The sequence below is a fragment of the Dermacentor variabilis genome, chromosome 3 (assembly GCF_050947875.1).
Source record: "Dermacentor variabilis isolate Ectoservices chromosome 3, ASM5094787v1, whole genome shotgun sequence".
In the NCBI taxonomy this organism is placed as follows: Eukaryota; Metazoa; Arthropoda; class Arachnida; order Ixodida; family Ixodidae; genus Dermacentor; species Dermacentor variabilis.
The window spans coordinates 62,268,618-62,286,740 of record NC_134570.1 but is presented as its reverse complement, the minus strand read 5'-3'; the positions used below and the strand labels follow the sequence as shown (position 1 = coordinate 62,286,740).

General features: G+C 42.5%; 2 protein-coding genes across 4 annotated transcripts in view; one reads left to right on the top strand and one right to left on the bottom strand.

The window, feature by feature from the left end:
• Positions 1-17,408, top strand: part of LOC142575746 (thialysine N-epsilon-acetyltransferase-like) — a 39,871-nt gene extending 22,463 nt beyond the window's left edge. The window contains exon 2 of one of the 2 annotated variants that reach the window (XM_075685357.1): positions 17,276-17,408. The gene's annotated coding sequence lies outside the window, so the exon portion shown is untranslated. Of the gene's footprint in view, positions 1-2,415; positions 2,644-17,275 lie in introns of those variants that run through there. The other variant, XM_075685358.1, reaches the window with a different exon arrangement.
• Positions 3,943-18,123, bottom strand: part of LOC142575745 (transmembrane and coiled-coil domain-containing protein 4-like) — a 34,927-nt gene continuing 20,746 nt past the window's right edge. For both annotated transcript variants that reach the window (XM_075685355.1, XM_075685356.1), the window contains 4 exons: positions 16,689-16,806; positions 15,800-15,917; positions 12,638-12,844; positions 3,943-10,842 (listed from right to left, as the gene is read on the bottom strand). In XM_075685355.1, the coding sequence (XP_075541470.1) occupies positions 10,522-10,842; positions 12,638-12,844; positions 15,800-15,917; positions 16,689-16,806 (764 nt within the window). In that variant the 3' untranslated portion in view covers positions 3,943-10,521. The remainder of the gene's footprint in view (positions 10,843-12,637; positions 12,845-15,799; positions 15,918-16,688; positions 16,807-18,123) is intronic.

Sequence of the window (18,123 nt, the reverse complement as noted above, 5' to 3'; positions counted from 1 at the left end):
AAGAACTCTACATACTGTTTTTGACTTGAATATACAAAGAAGGTTTGAACTATCAAGCTTCATACTCTGTACAAGACTACTCAATTATAAACAGCAGCAGCCCTTAACTTACTTTCTGTTCCCTTATTAAATTACACAGTTCAGTGCTGAAGGTATGCCAAGCAGTGGCACACCCATGATACTTAAGCATGACAAGATATGATATGATGCACACAGGTTTCATTAGTGTCATTATGATCCATGACTTCGTGAGTATCATGGCACTCACACCTTGCGACACTACCACAGCCTTACCTTAATTGCCAATGACCTTGGCTGGACAGGTCTAAGTTGCCATGAGCACCTTGGCTACAAACATCCTGACAAAATGCTTTAAAGCTAAGTTAGTCTGAACTCTCACGCTTCCCATGCAGGAGCTTGACGAATGACCAAATCAAGCAAAGGAGTGACTTCACTTGTGTTCCCTCAAATGCACGATGTTCAACAAGTTCTATACTCGTAAATATGACTCTTGTCCCATACAATCTTGGCTTATCTGCTCTGTGTGCTTTAATTTTAAAAAAGTCGAACTTTTAGCAAAGTTCTTACTGTCCAATATGCATATCAATATAGCTGATGTAGCAGCAAACATGGATGAAATATGGCAAAGTTCTAGCAGCTGACTGCTTTCTCATTTTTCGCTAGCAGTAAAGCTACAGTTCAACTTTGTTGACCAGAAGACATGGCAAGCGGGCAACACAGCATACTCACTATGACACAAATGACAACAAACAGTAAGCACAGACACCAACTTCACATTCCTACCCGTAGTGACAACAACGCTTCGTTCATTGCAACCAACATGCTATATAGGTACCACCACCAACAAGGAGTAGCTTTGTTGCTACGGCATAAATGCAACACGAAGAACACACCTCAACACACGAAAAATGATTGTCGCACAATAGGCTTGCCCGTTACAAAAAGGACGTATCTAGAGTAGCGTGAACAGCCACGCAAGCTGTTGAATGAATCCACCAACAGGGAAGAATCAACTGCATCACACAGCAGTAGTAACATGCACACAGTGCCAAATATGTAGACTGCGTCACGAGAGTATGCGGGAGATGACAGCTTTTGAGAGGATTGTGCAAATGTGGACTGTATACAGGGTGTCGTAACTCCAAGTCACCCGAGCTGAACAGCTCACAAACATAAGAAGCAGTAGTCCAAACCAAGCAGCTCACGACAATCTGGAAAGTATGTAAACTTCCAATGCCATGTCATTATGTGAGCAAACGCAACACACCCTATTTCATTGATACTGTAGCAGCTTCTTGTAAGCAGCAAAATTTACAGCACAGGGATGTATTTGTGAATTCCAGCAAGATAAAAACTAACTTTATACTACCCAAGACTTACAAAAAACAGGAGATATAAAAAGAAAGTTGAATACTAACGTGACAAGATTTCCTACTGGGAACTGATTTTTCATTCCTGTGTTTTGCACTAGCTACAGGGATATGGCATTAGAGTCTACCAAAATTACAGAATAATACACCTGATACATAACTTTACTATCGGCAGATGAAATTTTAAGTGATATGCAAGATGAGGACATTAGAAGTGAGAGGGCGCAGGGTTGCGATATGTGCCACAACAGCTGACATCAAAGTGGTCATTCTCGGAGACACTGTCTGGGCAGCGCACTGACTGACATGCGATTGTTTCCCTTGAACCCTCCCACTCTTTGCATCTACCAGACACTACCGCCACTTCTGCAGGGACTCTTGAAGTAACTTCAAGTTTAGTTGTATTTCTTCATGGTTGTATTAAGTTGCACATCACACTGTACACAATGTGTATGCTGCATTTCTGTACAATGTTTTGCATGCAATGACTCTCATGATTAAATGTACATATATAATCCAAGCTGCATTTGAGCTAAGTACAGTCAAAAGTTCTGATGTAGCTAGCTTCTGTTTCAGCGGCTTGCCATTTGTTTGTTGTCGTGCAAATCACTATGAAGGAACCCTGCTACATGTAGTCTTTTGATTTTTGGAGCCCTTTTTTGAATGTGACTCTCTGTACAGTCGGCGTCAAACATTTATGGACCGCAGCATCTGAGAGAAAGTCGAATATTCCCGCAGCCTGGGTATGTACTCGTATTCGAATTTCCAGCCTGTACCATAGTACATGCAAACAACATGGTACTGTACTGTTTTCCTGGCTATGGCCGCAAAGTGCCTGTAAATTCAACATTTTGTCAGATTATGCAGTCCGTATGCTTTTGATGCTGACACCGTAGCATATGCAAACATGGTGCTGTACAGTTTTCCTGGCTATGGCCGCAAAGTGCCTGTAAATTCAACATTTTGTTGGATTATGCAGTCCGTATGCTTTTGACACTGACTGTACACTTCCTTTATCTTTCAGACCAAGAAATCAACGTCAAGTCCCACAGTCGCTGCAGGCAGTGCACTGCTTGCACTGCCGATTGAGTCAATTAATAATGCTTCTTCTAGAAGCCATGATGCCCAAGACAGCTATCAGCAACATTTCCATAGCTACCGACAATAAGGTATAGGAAGACGTAATACAGGAATAAAAACTAGAGGACGCTTAAGCTTCGCCTTCAAGAGTGGAACGCGATAGCATTATCACACCCCGTTCGCACTGCCTACTCAAACGACCTACGCGAGCCAAACGTCGCGATCGGCACTGACAGCCGGGCCGGGATACGCCATGAATGCGGACGCGATCATGGGGCGAGTGGCGCGCCACATGTCGGGGCAGCGTCGTACATTGCAAGAAGGGGGTCTTCTGTGTTTGCAGCAAGATTGCTTTGCGTGTGCGCAGAGCGCAGAAGAAATGTAATAGAAACGTACTTCACTACTCATGAAACTGCGACTTCTGTAATTTACATGGTCATAATTACCGATATACACCGCAGTATAACTTTCTACGGCACGTTTCTAAGGCAACACTGCATTCACTAGAGGCGATTTTGTCCCGCTTTGAATGATTAAACTCGTGGCTGAGTGGTAGCGACTCCGTCTCACACTCCAGAGACCCTGGTTCGATTCCCACTAGCACATCTTGCAAGATGTTTTTTATTTATGAAGTGCCTTCTGGGATTTATCGCTCACGGCCAACGCCGCTGACGCCGACACCGGCTTTTCTGCGACACGAGCTCCCTAATGCTGTCGCGTTAAAATCTTGCAATAAGCTGCTCACGCTTAGAAGCCACATGCTTCCGTATGCACAATGCAACAAAGAATAAATATGGCAAAAGAAAATAATGTAGCCCTAACTCAAGACAAGGATTCAGCAATGGACAGAAGTGTTTATCTCGGAGATATAAGCAACGTGCGGTCGGCGTGGCTACAAATTACAAATAAAGTGAAGCGTGCTAACACACTCCACTCGGCTGACTAGGCCACAGAGCAAGGACTGCGTTATGCTTCCCACTGCCTACGCAAGTTGCATGTGCATGCATTAATTTTCCCGCTGAACGGCTGTGTGCAAATTGTTGGGATGCATTAGTCTGAGTGGAGCAGACCGCAAACGCTACAATAAGGCTATCTAATCTCAGCTTTCTATCTCAGGCTGTTGCAAAACAAAGAGCCACCTTCCTTACACAGCACAACTTCACACTTGATGCTAGCAAAACTGACACCAATGCTCGGCAACAGTTCCTTGGCAATAACTTTGTGTAAAAATTTACACAAAAAATGTACTAAACAACCTCTTTAAAGATACGCTTTCCTTGACACCACAACTGAACAATGTTTTAAATGAATATATGTGCAGGGATACTAAGATGAGAGCGAATACAAGTTGACTTAATTCATCTCTATCGTAATAGTGTTACATTGCAAAAGTCACATATAAAGACTTTCCTGCACTTTGCCGCACATTGAATTCGGCAAGAAAGGCAGTTAGTATACCTCGAACACAGTGTGAAAGTACTGCGAAAATATTTATTTTTACTCCAGCGAATGAGCTCAAGAACCTATCCGGTATGACACAACTACAAGTATTTGCACTGTAATTGCTGCTAAAATGCAAAGACTAGGCAAACCATACTGAAAGAAGGTAAGCACCAACCAGCTGTTTCAGGTAACAGCCAGCTGACCTTACAAGCTTTCGTGATGGATTGCTCCTACAAGTAGCATAACCCTCTGTAGTGAATGATAACCGAGGAGCTCCAATTTTGTTAGTTACATTTGTGTGAAGCCAACAGACAATGAAGCCAAGTGTAGAGGAAATTAACTGCGGTTTTAATCGAGTTGTAGAAATAAAAAGAAAAAGGGAGATATGGGCAAAAAGGCAACTTGTCGTCGGTGGAAGCCAAATCCACATCTTATGTATTACGCTTGCAATACCCATGTAGTATACCTTGTGCATGCACTGGGGCGGTACTCTTAATTGATCAAATTTCAGGGATGCACTCATTTTCAGAAGATTTCACACAGCTAGCTCTGAACACATTTACGACTACAGGCAACAGTATTCCTGGCACAGTCCCAAGCACAATACTGCCCGTAGACGCCCATGTGCTGCCGGTGCTAGTGATGCAAAATACCCTGAAAGTGATTGCATTCACAAAAGTGAAGGACCAAGAATACCACCCCTCTTTTCATTTGCCTCATCCATGCGATGTAGCAGCATTTGCAGCACAAATATCTGGCCATGCCAAGCAAACAAGCAACGAAAAAAATGTAGCACTGGTGACTATTCCAGCCATAGGCTACAACATGCAGCTCATGTAGGCAAGCCAAAGTAACTGATTGCAAGTAGCGCAGAAAGCCAGTGGAAGACCCAATGTGCAGCAACCAGTACCTACAGGCAAATTCATTAAAAGCAGCTCACTTGTGATAACAATGACATAAAAAATTCCCGTTCATAAAATCGGTGCCTGTGCTACAGGCATAACTTTTTCGCTGACGCTAAAGGGGAAGGTTTCACAGGCACTGCCCTTTCCGCTTCAAGTACATGTGTAAGGAGTGAATACTCCGATGCAGCCACGGCTGAACTAATCCGAGTGGAACTTGCTGCATTCAATAAGTGATATGGCTGTAAAACACCATAGTACAACATTGCATAATGTAACTTAAAGAAGCCCCTCAAAATGATTTTGATTGCATAAGCGTCCACTACACAGTGGTGATGCTGTGAAGCCATAACATCAGGCACAATACAATTTTTCGCTGTCTAAAAGACAGACAGCAGCAGCAAACAAAAGAAAAACAGTGCAGACACTGACTTAACAAACATGAAATTCCACCAATCCGTAATACCTCCAAAATGCAGAAAACCTTCAAGCACTCAATAAAGCATCCTCAGAAACATGAATATGCGCACCCTTAGCTTTTGTCGCGATACACCCTAGTGACTAGAATGGCAACTTTAACCCATGCTGTTCATTATAAAGGAAAGATGAAACGAAACCACAAAATTATTCAGTGAAGACAAGCAAGTATTTGCATAATAGGAGAATCACTGGGTGGGTAATGCATGCAGGAATGTCACCACTGTAAAAAAAAAACTCTGAAAACATGCGACATGGTCCCAAGGATGGGCAGGGTATTGTCATTTCAACATTAGCAAGACATAAAATGCTGTGATACGACCGACCAAAGAAGTTAAAACCACAAAATAGTTGCAGTGCCTTTGTTGTTTTTGTTTTTTTCAGAGAGACCTTAACCAAAAATGTATCCCGTTCACTTCTGCTGAGAAAAAGCTTGTGGTCATCGGTGAAAATACTGTGACTGACCAAATAGTTAAATGTGCAGAAGTGCTGCTGATATGAATGGTGCTAGTTAATGTAACTGCCCTTTAGTATAAGAAACACCTGAAAGTTGTACATAAATGTGCAAAGAACAGTGCTGTCTCTCCAATGTGTTAGTCATTAAAATACATCAGAGATCAATCATTTTGTACTACATTTATGACTTTCTCTCTCTCTCTCACTTTTTTTCCTTCACCTGATGAAACTGCTAGCAAGTTGAGCTTGTCCTTTTCCCGACAAGCTGAGAGTTTGTAAGGAGCTCATCTCGCTTGGGATGATTATGGTATAAATAGCTAAAGGCAAATAGGTAGACACTGACAATGACTTAAAAGGCTAAATAAACGACTGAAAAATCGAACTCAAAGACATTTTGAATCCCGCATCTTTTTTCATATGGTTGGTTCCTTTGCGTATTCTTTTTTAAAACCAATTGTGCTTTCTCTGGACCAGAGCCATGTATTGACGTGCCTGGCTACTGAATACGCCGTTAAAAATCTTACGCGATATTGGTGCTCAAACGCAAGCTGAATTGAATGAAGTTCACGGTAGTGTTTACACATGAGCCGAGTGATTCCAGCATTGTGTGACACATCTAGATAGCAATGGTCAAATACTTCCTAGTGAAGAAGAGTGAGCAATAAACTCGCACGACCATACTCAGAAAGATAGAAAGGTGCATCAGAGATATCCGAGTCAATTATAACAGTCGGGGAAACCCTTACTGGCAGTAACAAAACTGAATTGTGAAACTGCTCGTAAATCGTGAAACAGTGCTCACTAAATGTAAGAACGCAAGTGAAAAAAATTGAGCTTAAATCTGCGGGAAACTCCCCGATTTCAGAAATTTGTAGAGGTGACACAATTTTGCTGTGAAATTGTTGTGACCAGAGGTCGTACTCTCGGTTACCACTTTTAGAGTACTGTACTTACTCAATTCTAATGCATCCTAGATTGTAAAGTGGAAAAAGCAATGGCCTTGACTGCTCGCTTGCAAATTTTCATTTTAATAAATCGAGTAATTACAATTTATTCTAACTTTGAAGAGAAAAATAGTACAACATTTAAGCACCAGTAGACCAGACATCGCTGTCGGAGGCCTCCTTATCACTATATCAACAGCCGATAAGATATCATCTTCGGTACCATCCATGGCACTTGAGATACTGTATTTCTCAGATGCCACGCAAACTATAGCAGCCCAAGCAAATTATGAGATGGGTACAAACAATGCCATGCAGCAGCCTACATGTAGGTTGGTTTCAATTATAGTAATAGATGATAGCTTGGGGGGGGGGGGTCACTATTGCAGTACTTGATTCAGCACGATTTCGTACTAATTTCTAGAGCACATGTCATTTGTTTAGTAAATTTTTTCACAAAGACAGTGTGCATTAGAATCGAGCAAATATGGTACTTATGCGTGACATAGTGCGTGGCCCAATGCCTCACTGTAGTGACAGACGTTCTGAAGCCTGCTGGCTTAGCCAATCAGCGTCAGCAAGAACCGATACACCGGAAAGTGAATGACCAACAATATCACTTCAGGATGGACATACCATACCGCACTGCTGCAACAAATAGCAACACAAAACATCATCATCCCTCCCGACATTCAGTGCAAGTTGCCGTTCGGTGTTTGCGTGGTTGTAGGCATGCCCATCTATTTCAACATTAAAGGGACACTATAAATAAGTTTAAACTGGTAAAGTAGTTTTTCAGGATTCTATTGTTCATTCATTCGACCAAAATGGTTCATGACTACAAGAGAAAACGAAGGCCAACTCCCTTTAAAATTTTCTGCCAGAACCGTTGCACCAATACGACAGCACAACGCGGAAATCCATGATGTTTAGGCCAAGTGGTACCAAACTGCGGGACAGCATTGCCCCCTGCCCCTTGTTTTTGCAACTTTTCTGGCTTGCACAACCAAATTATTTTTTCATCATCATCATCATCATCATCATCATCATCATCATCATCAGCCTGGTTAAGCCCACTGCAGGGCAAAGGCTTCTCCAATACTTCTCCAACTACCCCGTTCATGTACTAATTGTGGCCATGTTGTCCCTGCAAACTTCTTAATCTCATCCGCCCAACTAACTTTTTGCAGCCCTCTGCTACGCTTCCCTGCCCTTGGAATTCATTCTGTAACTCTCAATGACCATCGGTTATCTTCCCTCCTCATTACGTGTCCTGCCCATGCCCCCATTTCTTTTTCTTTATTTCAACTAAGATATCATTAACTCGCGTTTGTTCCCTTACCCCCAATCTGCTCTTTTCTTATCCCTTAAAGTTACACCTATCATTCTTCTTTCCATAGCTCGTTGCGTCGTCCTCAATTGAATTAGAACCCTTTTCGTAAGCCTCCAGGTTTCCGCCCCGTACGTGAGTACTGGTAAGACACAGCTGTTATAAACTTTTCTCTTCAGGGATAATGGCAACCTGCTGTTCATGATATGAGAATGCCTGCCAAACGCATCCCAGCCCATTCTTATTCTTCTGATTATTTCAGTCTCATGATCCGGATCCGCAGTCACTACCTGTCCTAATTATTTTTTATGAAACAATTAATTATAATTGGGTTTCACTTCTCGAAGCAGCGCAGAGGGCTATAAGGGACGTAGTGTTCCAGGCTTCAGACTAGTTTAGACCACCTGGCATTCTTTAACGTAAAATTGTTTGATGTTTAATGTGAGCGACAAAAGCATATGCGAGTGTTCTTGCAAATTCGCCCCGTTGGAATGTGGTCGTCGCAGCCAGGAATTGAATGCACGGCTTCGTTCTCAGCAGAGGAACAGCATAGCTGCCATGCCATCGTGACGGGTATAATAGACCCATACAGTTTAACCTGATCCGCCTCTTTGATGTCCCTCTAATGTCACTATTACACATCGCTCTCTTTTCCTTGTTCGATCAATAAAGATTCTTCATCATGATGACCCACATTGAGTTTTCAGTTTAAACACTTCTGCAGTATAAATAAAGAAACCACACATATAAAAAAAAAAAGAAAGATGTCCCCAACATGGCAAGTTTAGACAAAGAACAAACATTTTTCATAGCCAGCCACAAACGACAAGTAGCATCAACACCATGGCAAATGGCTGCCATAATTCTCTTCACTTTGATCACAGTAATCTGTTCACACAATAAGTTAACAGCATAAAAAAGGTCGGTGCATGCAAATTCATTAAAAAAATTTTCACACTGCTAAAACAAAACTACTTTTTCTCCGAGCTGTTTCTTTCATGGCTGAATGTCTATCAGACAAAGGTGTCTGAACATGTATCACTGCTATAACCTGAGTATGACACAACAACCTCAGGGTCCTCGCTCTGTACTTGTGCTCTTAAACAAGCTAACAAATATTCGAGGGAGGAATAAAAAACAAAAGCTTACTCATTTATGTACTGACAGCTTTCGCTAAAGATCATCCTGGACGTTAGTTGATATGCACAACATTTCGATAAAGTTCATAATGTAACTGTAAGGATAGCAGTCAAACGTAACACGCATAACTCAACGTCACTTCAAAGTCCAATCATGCAAAGGTGAATACACCGTCACTCATCGCGTCACATCGTACTCTGGCGCAGCACACCTTAAATGAAACAACATGATGTGACAAATGCTATCGATGAGAAAAACCAGAGCCACAAAATCATCATTCAAACATCACTAAAAGATCTATGCGTGGCCTTTGCAAAACAAGGGCAGTCCGGGGGAAAATCTCACACCGTTCTCTTGTGTTAAAAAACAAACCTCAACACTTCTACTGTACAGGACAGACCTTGTATTCCGACGAAGCCGTATTTAAAAAGTGATGAAGTTGCTGAGAACACTCTGAACCTCCATATGCAACATCTTCCTTCCAAATTGTAATTCATAAAGCAAATGGTCACACGTGCACATGAAGTCCAAAACGAGCATACAGCATCGATTGCTTAACCAAGTCACCGTGTGACAAACGCAACACAGTATTGACATTTTGCAGCCCTCATTTTTTTTTCGGACATGAGCTGCCTTCTAGGGAAACCAACAGCACATTTGGTTTTGGGGGCTCGGGACTATGAGATAATGTGTACGCACGAGGAATGGGGGCTTTGAGAGAACAACCGGGTCCTTCCCGCTTGTAGGAATTAAATTCCACCGAAGCGCGAGACCGAAGACAAGACTTGTGGGACGCAGCTGCTGGAGAGAATAGGTACAGAAATGGGAGGGGTGGGCCACAGTCATGAAACGGCCCACCGCATGACCCATGCTATTCCATGATCGTGAATTCTTCCAAACATGAGCTGCATTCCTGGGCAACACCGACCAGGAATCGACCAGGATCGAACGGCTTCAGAAGTAGCCGATTAACTCATGTGAACAAGCACATGTAAAGGACGTAAAGACTTTGAAGAAACGGTATCGCTGCCTTCTCTTGGCATCAAATGCTGCCGAATCGGGTCCAAGAATGATTTGGCAACGTCACTCATCTCATGGCCTGCAGCCAGAATCGGAGGGTAGGGGGCCTCGCCTTCCCAGACTGAACACCTCCCAGTTGTCTCAGTCGCGGACTAAATGCCACTACCTTTCACCCTGGAAAGTTGATTTCCCAAACCATTTTCGTAGCAACAAAAATGAAAAACAGGCTCACAGTCAACTGCTCTGCACGAGTGTACACATGTGAAGGGCGAAGACCTCGAAAACAAAAACGTTGTTACTCCATGCCCCTCAACACATTAGGTGCGGCTCAGAAGGCGTCAGGCCTGAGGCTTGCTGTGAGACATAGCCGAGGTAGGGGCCTCGTCGTCCCACGCCGACCACTCCCAGCTGTCGGCCGTGGACACAACGCCACTAGTTGTGTCGTCATCCTTCACTACTGCGGCGCTCGGTGCGCGAGGTTTCCACAGGTTGCGTGTTGACTGTAGGAACTCGCGGGGTGACCAACGTCGGTGGCTGTCAGCGGCCACACTGCTGCTGCCACCGAAGGCCGAACTGCTCCGGCTCAGGCCACTCTCCAGAGAGTAGCTCATTGGTCGGTCGGCGGTCGAGAGGTGACGGTTTTCTATTGGAGCGCAAGCCTGTTTGAATGAGGAAGATAATGTGCATGGTCAGTGGACAATGGAAGCAAAGTAAGCCTCGCTGCACAAGATATGTTGCCACACCCTTCCTGTAGCCATGAAGCAATATTGTCGTTACCAACTATCTTGGCTGCGGCATTCTGCTGCTGAGAAAAGGGTCCCAGATTCGATTGCTGGCCATACTGGCCTAATTATCATGTGGGTGGAATGCAAAAGTGCTCAGTTACCATGCTGTGGATGCCAAATAAAAAGACACGCTGTGGATGCCAAATAAAAAGACACCCTTGGTGGTTGAAATTAACCAGAAGTCCCCTGACTATGGAATCATATGTAGCTCATGTAATGCTTTGGAACCGTGGACATCATAACTTATTTGATTACAAATTTCCTAAGAATCTTAGCCCCAGTGGCTGTAAATAAGTGTAGGGAACCCTTAGATAAGTGTGTAAAGAAAAGTACAAGGACTTTATGCTCATTTGATCACCTTTAGTTGGCTCCAACTGGCTAAAGTAGTGGAAGCAGACAAAAAATGAAAAACTTTTTAGCCTCGTAGCACTTCCTCAGGAGCAAAAAATATCACGACATAAACAAATATCCGTTGATACAGTGAGGCAATGTGTCATGTAGTCATGAAGTTATGGGTCATGCAGAAATTAAAGTATCACCAATGGTGGCGTATAACATTTACAGTCTCTGATGCAGGGTGCTTCAACGTATATCTATGCTCAATCAGTGAAATGGTTGAACATAAAAAATTGAAATTAGTAGCATTTTTGGCAAGAAAGTGGTGAAAAGGCAAACAGGTACACATCAATTTGCGAGCTTACAGAGTGCCAAGAACTAATGTGGAACACAATTCTCGAAACTCAAAGCTAATAAAAGAACAGGTTATGGAGTTTAGCATTCCCAAGCAACGCGCCGTCTGTGCAAGATGCTGTAGTGAGTGTGCTCCAGATTGATCTCAACAACCTGGGGATCTGCATGTAAATCTAAACAGATGAGCATATCTTCATTCGATTTCCCATCAAAATGTGGTCACCATGGTGCACTCACACTCAGCAGCAGGATGCCATAGCCGCTAAGCCATACACAACGGTGGTTTAACGTTAATGGGGAAGTCTATAAGAGCACTGAAGAAGCCATGTATTTTTTTTTTATTTTTGCTTGACTAAATGCAATCTACATGAAAGCTCAAGTCGTACCTTGTCCAGAAGCTAATATATTCTATTTCTGCATTTGTAACCCAAGCCTCCCACAATTTTCATCCCCAATTACAACCCTTTGAAAAGGCGAAAAACAGAAAATCAATATGTGTTATCAGCAGCAATGCCCACAATAACATCATTCATATATTTATGAAAGCTATGCAGCACAGCAATTTCTGGCACAACGCAAAGCTTGAGAATCTACCTTGCCTCATATGTTTAGCCATGACGATTTCTTTTGTTGTGTGTCAGAGGGCACAGCGTGGCTTCAGAGCAATGCGGGATGCACGTAACTTTGCTGCAAAGCAAAGCTATGCGCTGGCAGTTGCAAAAGTAAAGGCTACAAATACGGTTAATAATACTGAGTGGCTGAAGTGACTTGCCAGCAATCTCACACTGTACACTGTTGAAAGCAATGTGACACGGTAAATAAGATAGATCATGGCATGGCATGAAATATATGCAATATATTTAAGTTACTACTCATATATGGCACATCTTGGCCTGCAACAGGTCCACTGGAATGAGGCAAGTCTAGTTGCAAAAAAGGAAAAAAAAAGAAAAAGAAAAGGCAATGAAGAAAGACTAACCACATTCATTGCCTTCTTGTTGCAGAGCACGGAGTCGGATCTTGAGCGATGTATCTGCTGGCCGCGCATATCCTCGTCCCTGTCCGGAGCGTAAGACTTTGACTTGCGCATGCTGTAGTCGGCCTCCAGCACGTCATCGCCGGTCTGGATGCCGACGGCCTTGAGAATGATGTCCATCTTCTTTACATAATCAGTGTGCCCAGAAACCTGCGACAAAATCGAGTTGGCCTGTTGCTGCTCCTCCTACCTCCTTCAGTCATAAACTACTGCATCGCAAACAAAATCTAACAAATCATGAGACTATGAAATTTGCAATAAAGCGCGTTTAGGTAATAGCATGCGACATAAGGGGCCAGTGATATTCAGAGAAAAAGAGGCTCTAGAATCTCACATTTCAGAGGAAGCTTTAGCTTGGTTGCTCCTATGTGTTGTATTTATCCAAATCTAACGCGCACCATTTTTTCAGAGAAAACGGGTAAAACGGGTAACGGAGAAAATGGGTACAAAAATTGCTTGTGCCTTACAATTGGATACAAAACCCAAACTGCATTCGCAGCATTGGAAACAGCCTACCGTCAGAGCTGTCAGATTGCCATCGAAAGATGGTGACAGAGCCCAATTTTGTCATACTAGTTGCTGTGGGTCTATTTCGTGCTCGACTACGACGTGGAGCGGCATTCTCGGTCAATAATTTTCTAGATACCATCACTTTTATGAGATTTCGTGCTGCTTTGTCTGGCGCAGTCACGTAAAACCTTGCGAAAGTGATAGTAGTATCTCTGAAGGTGATCGCTCGAGAATACCGCCCCCATGTGCTTGGTATCTGCGGCCAATGAAGCGCAAATGGTGATGACGACGTGCCACTCTCACTATAAAAGTTCACTAAAAGATTTATTTTGTGTGAAGTTAAATTCTGCACGTCTAGTTTTTTCTGATCGTAAACTGGGGGGGCATGGCATATTATTGTTTCATAAATCTGAAGCACATTATATTCAGGTGCACTTTTTTTTTTTTTGCTTTAAACCCACGAAAATTGGGTTCATGTTAGATTTGGGGGCACATTAGAATCAAGCAAGTATGGTAAATACGTGGGAATAAGGAAATTGTTTTTCTTGGCAACTACGTGCTGCACCGATTTTGATGAGGTTTGTTGCATCTAAGAGACGGAGTGAAAATCTAGTGACTCTAGGAAATGTATTTTTAATTTAAGACCACCAGCTTTTAGAGAAATAGTCATTGAATTTGTAAAATTTCAGAAAGCTCCAGAACAAGGTTATAACTCTAACTCCCCCATAAGAAACGGTATCATAATTCAATAAACTGCACCTAATAATACGTCTAAACTGGACAAACTTGATGCAACATACACCGCTACGAGGGCTCACACAAAAACTTTGCAAAGCCCTCATAAGCACTTTAACAATTTTACTTAAGCTGTAAATTCAGATGTCACATTTGTCCGCTTCAGACGCTATAACAGGTGCAGTTTACAGAACTGTGATATCTGTCTTTGGTGCAGATTTGTAAAGTTAGTGCTTCAATATTTCTTAACCATACCGATTTTCTGGAGTTTCTCTTCAAAATTCCAGGCTCTAAATCAAAATTCTGCTTCCTAGAGTCACCAGTATTTAACTTTTGCCTCTCAACTGCAACAAATTTAATTCAAACAAGTCACCTCGTAAAAGTATTTCTGCATGTCACATGCATTAAAATAGGGAAATTGGAGTCGGCCCTGAGCTATAGCTTGCTCCTAAATGCCAGTCCTTAGGTAGTGAAGTTCTGACACTAATCCTTTCAGTAGACAAGTAGCATGAGCATAGTGCGCGATGCAAACCACACATAGAGGACAGCGCAGGTGCTGGGAGTCTAAACCGTGAAAGAAGCAGTTAATGTTTTCCGTACAAAAGACGAGCCGAGCTCATCAAGCGCATATCTTCATAAAAGACAAACGAGGATCAAACCTGTCCGGCACTCTGCAGCCCTCAAGACAACTTGAGCTCATCCGTAGCTCTGTGTTTGCTCTAAACAACACCAGTTGGTGCAAGGAGCCTGATGAGGAGTGAAGTTGTGATTATAGACCTTATTTTGTTGTTGTGTTGCCAGCTGCTTATTTCAAAATGATGTCCTTTGTAAGATGAGAAATGCTTCGAGACATGTTGAAAACAAAGCGTGGTGATTCGGAGAGCTCGAGTTCTTTGAGTGAGAACAACTTGGCGATACAGCGTGCTTTTGTCAAAACGTGTAAATAAGAAAAACCAAAGCTTGCTGTGATACCCATGTGTATACTTGATAAAGCAAAAATAAATAAATAAATCTGAGAAGCTTTGCTTTTTTGACACAAGCTTTTTGCTTAGTCTTCCTCTATGCTCAACAGAACCATTTGCATATGGAAAAAAAAAAGGTTCAGTCTTTTTCTGCAAGTTTTTCTTTTTTCATTCCTTTACTATCCATAAAGGGACCCTGAAACACTCTTTGAACATAGTAAGAAAATATTGCTGATTTGCTAACGAGGCTCCTGGGAACATGTGAGCCAAATATCATTGCACTGCGTGCAGCAGGAAACTTACGATCTCGTGTCAAAAGCTGTGAAACAGACTCTAGTTCTCGCATGCGCAATATCGTAATTGAAAGCTGATCAAAAGCAGTTGGTTGACCAATGCTATTGGCTCATTTAGTGATCACGAGAACATTCTCAGTAATACATAATTGCCAATTTTGAATTATATCAATGAAAAATATATATATGTCTGCAATCTCGAAAAGACAGAATAAATAATTTAATGTTTGCACTGCCAGCAGCTACGTCCACTATGTGTAGCCTCAGAGCTGGTGTAGCCTTGGTGCCTGGCGTAGTCTACCGCGGCAGCCACGGGGTGTTGCGACAAGCTCTTTTGGTGCTGTGGCATTCAATCTTTGCCCAGGGGCATTGCTTTTCGTCTCCACTGTGAAACTTCCAGCGCTCCAGCAGAGATGAAAAGAGAGAGGAAGCAGGGTATCGGAGCAGTAACTACACTCATCGCTAAAGGGATTCAAAAAATTTTTGCGGCGTGAGATTCCTGGGATGGGATGATTGAGGCCATTCTATTATTACTTAAAGAAGCGTCTTGAGACCCCTTTAAAGAGCTAATGGTGACATAGGTGGCTTCCTCTAGAAATACTGACCACGTCACTCAAGTCAATGTTGAACATTCGTCTATCATTCCACCGGATTGCTTGTAGACCAGCTATCTTCAGGGTTGCTGACGACGTTCGGTGAAGAAACTTGAGCAGCCAGTCTCCCCTAAGAGGAAAAGGAGGCACTTTATAATATTCATAGCATGTACACGTTTTCATTTTTACGCGCGTCTGTCCCCGTGAGAGCTTAAGTCCGTGACGACGGAACTATGAACACGAGAATAGAATGAACATTTACTAACTCTAGTGGAAACATGACAACACAGAGGAAATTTAGATTCATAGGTTATTTTTTCAGAAGGTAACAGATCTGCAATAGATAGCAATATCTCTGGCAAAAGTAAAAGGAGCTTTAGCAAAAAAGAAGATACAATAAACATGAAATAAATACGTAAAGAAAATGAAAATGCTCAATAAGGGTTGGGGGTGTTCTTCAGCCTCACCTTGCTGTGGACATGGCACAGCTTGAGGACTGGCGAAGGACACTTTAACTGTTATGCTCTCCTGTAACACTTTCGGGCATTGAAGGTACTGAAACACACTGTCTCGCTTGCTCAAAGCAGACACCTGAACCTACCAGAGACAGCTCACTGTTTCACTGTGCTCACTGTTTCAAAGTGGTCCCCCTCTCAGAGACCGACCAAGACAGATGCTGCTTAGCTTCGTCAATCTACCGAGAGCTGGCATACTTAGCAGGACACAAACAATGGCTAAGGTGTTAACATCCCATGCACACTTTCCCATGTTGTGGTTCACATGGAAGTTCAAGCATCTGGCAGTTCAATTTCAGTATGTGTAGTACGGCAAAATTCATTGCGGTATATAGGCTACCCGAATCATGCAGTGCATGTGAAACAATGTTAAAATGCATGCTCACCTGCAGTAGCCGTTAACTATCCTTCCCCCAACTACTCGGGCCATTGGTTTCCATTCTTCTTTATGCGCCGGAACGGGGGCTCCGAGGAGAATTGCATCCTCAATGATTCCCTCGCACCCTGGGAAACAAGTGCAGAAGAACCTCAAGAGAACCGAGCTAAACCACAAAAGAACAGAACAGCAAACTTCAGATCAATTTACACACAAGCAGAATCATGCACGCCATTTTACCGAACTCAAAGGGAAGACGGTGGCATTTAACGACTGCAATGGACCTCACTGGCAATGATCTAGGCGAAAATCACCAGTAAGCTGGGCTGGAATAATGTAATGATTCTATTCCAATTATTTTTCTTTTCACACTTTGTCAGCGGTCTGAGTGGAACATCACCCAAGCTATCACCGGGAGCCAGAAGGAATAAAATCAAGCAAAAGCAATCCTTATATATTACACCAGCGCTGAACAGCTTAGGGGACTCCACTTAAGCTTCCCAGCGTAACAGTGATACAGAAGTTCAATTACTAGTTGCTTTGATTGTGTACCGTTGCTGATGAGATCTTTCCTTTTGTTTTTCTTTTGTATTCCAGGATCTTGGGAATTGTGAGCTTCTTCTCACAAACAAGCTAAGGCCCTTTACTGTGGCAAGTGAGCAATCATCACAGGAAAGATAACAACCACAAATGAATGGTTAAAGGTTCCTATAGGTACTATGCACAGTTTATACATATAATTTTTTTTTACTGAAAGAGTTAATAAAGGTTGCAATCTCCTCCAGTACATTCGTGCTTCCTTCACTCCCAGTCTCGTTCTCAAGCACCGACAATGAATGATGCTGCTTAGCTTTGGCAATATAATAAGACCTTGCATATTTAGCACGCCATGGCCAATGGCTATGGTGTCAACATCCTGTACTGCTTTGTGTAGAAGCTTTAAATACATCATTTTTGAAGAAACTGACAGCACCAGGAAGCACCTCAAGTTATACTCAAAACCATGACCTAAATTTAACACATTCTTTTTTTTCATATCCAAATTTGGCTTCAGAGTAGACAAACTCAGCAACCGTGTAATTAAGTCTTGAGGTAAAGTCAACTTTTGCTCACAAGAGTGAAGAGTGTGGACTTTACAAGTCAGAGCAAACCTTATTTTGTCATAAGCCACTACAAGTTGATCACCTATGTTATATTACGAATTCTAATCCAAACCTGATATGAAAATTCTGTGCCTCTTCTTTATTTTTTTTTTTTTTAAACCCAATTTAGCCCTTCAAAATGACTCAGCTACCACACAACTGAGTTTTGTGACAAAGCCAACCTCTTGCTAGAAAAGAAGTACGATTTTCTGTCATATGGCACTCCAAGTTTACTTTTTATGAAGAGACTTCCAACAATCACCCCGAATGTCAGCAAGAATTTCACAGTGATGGGTGTAGTAG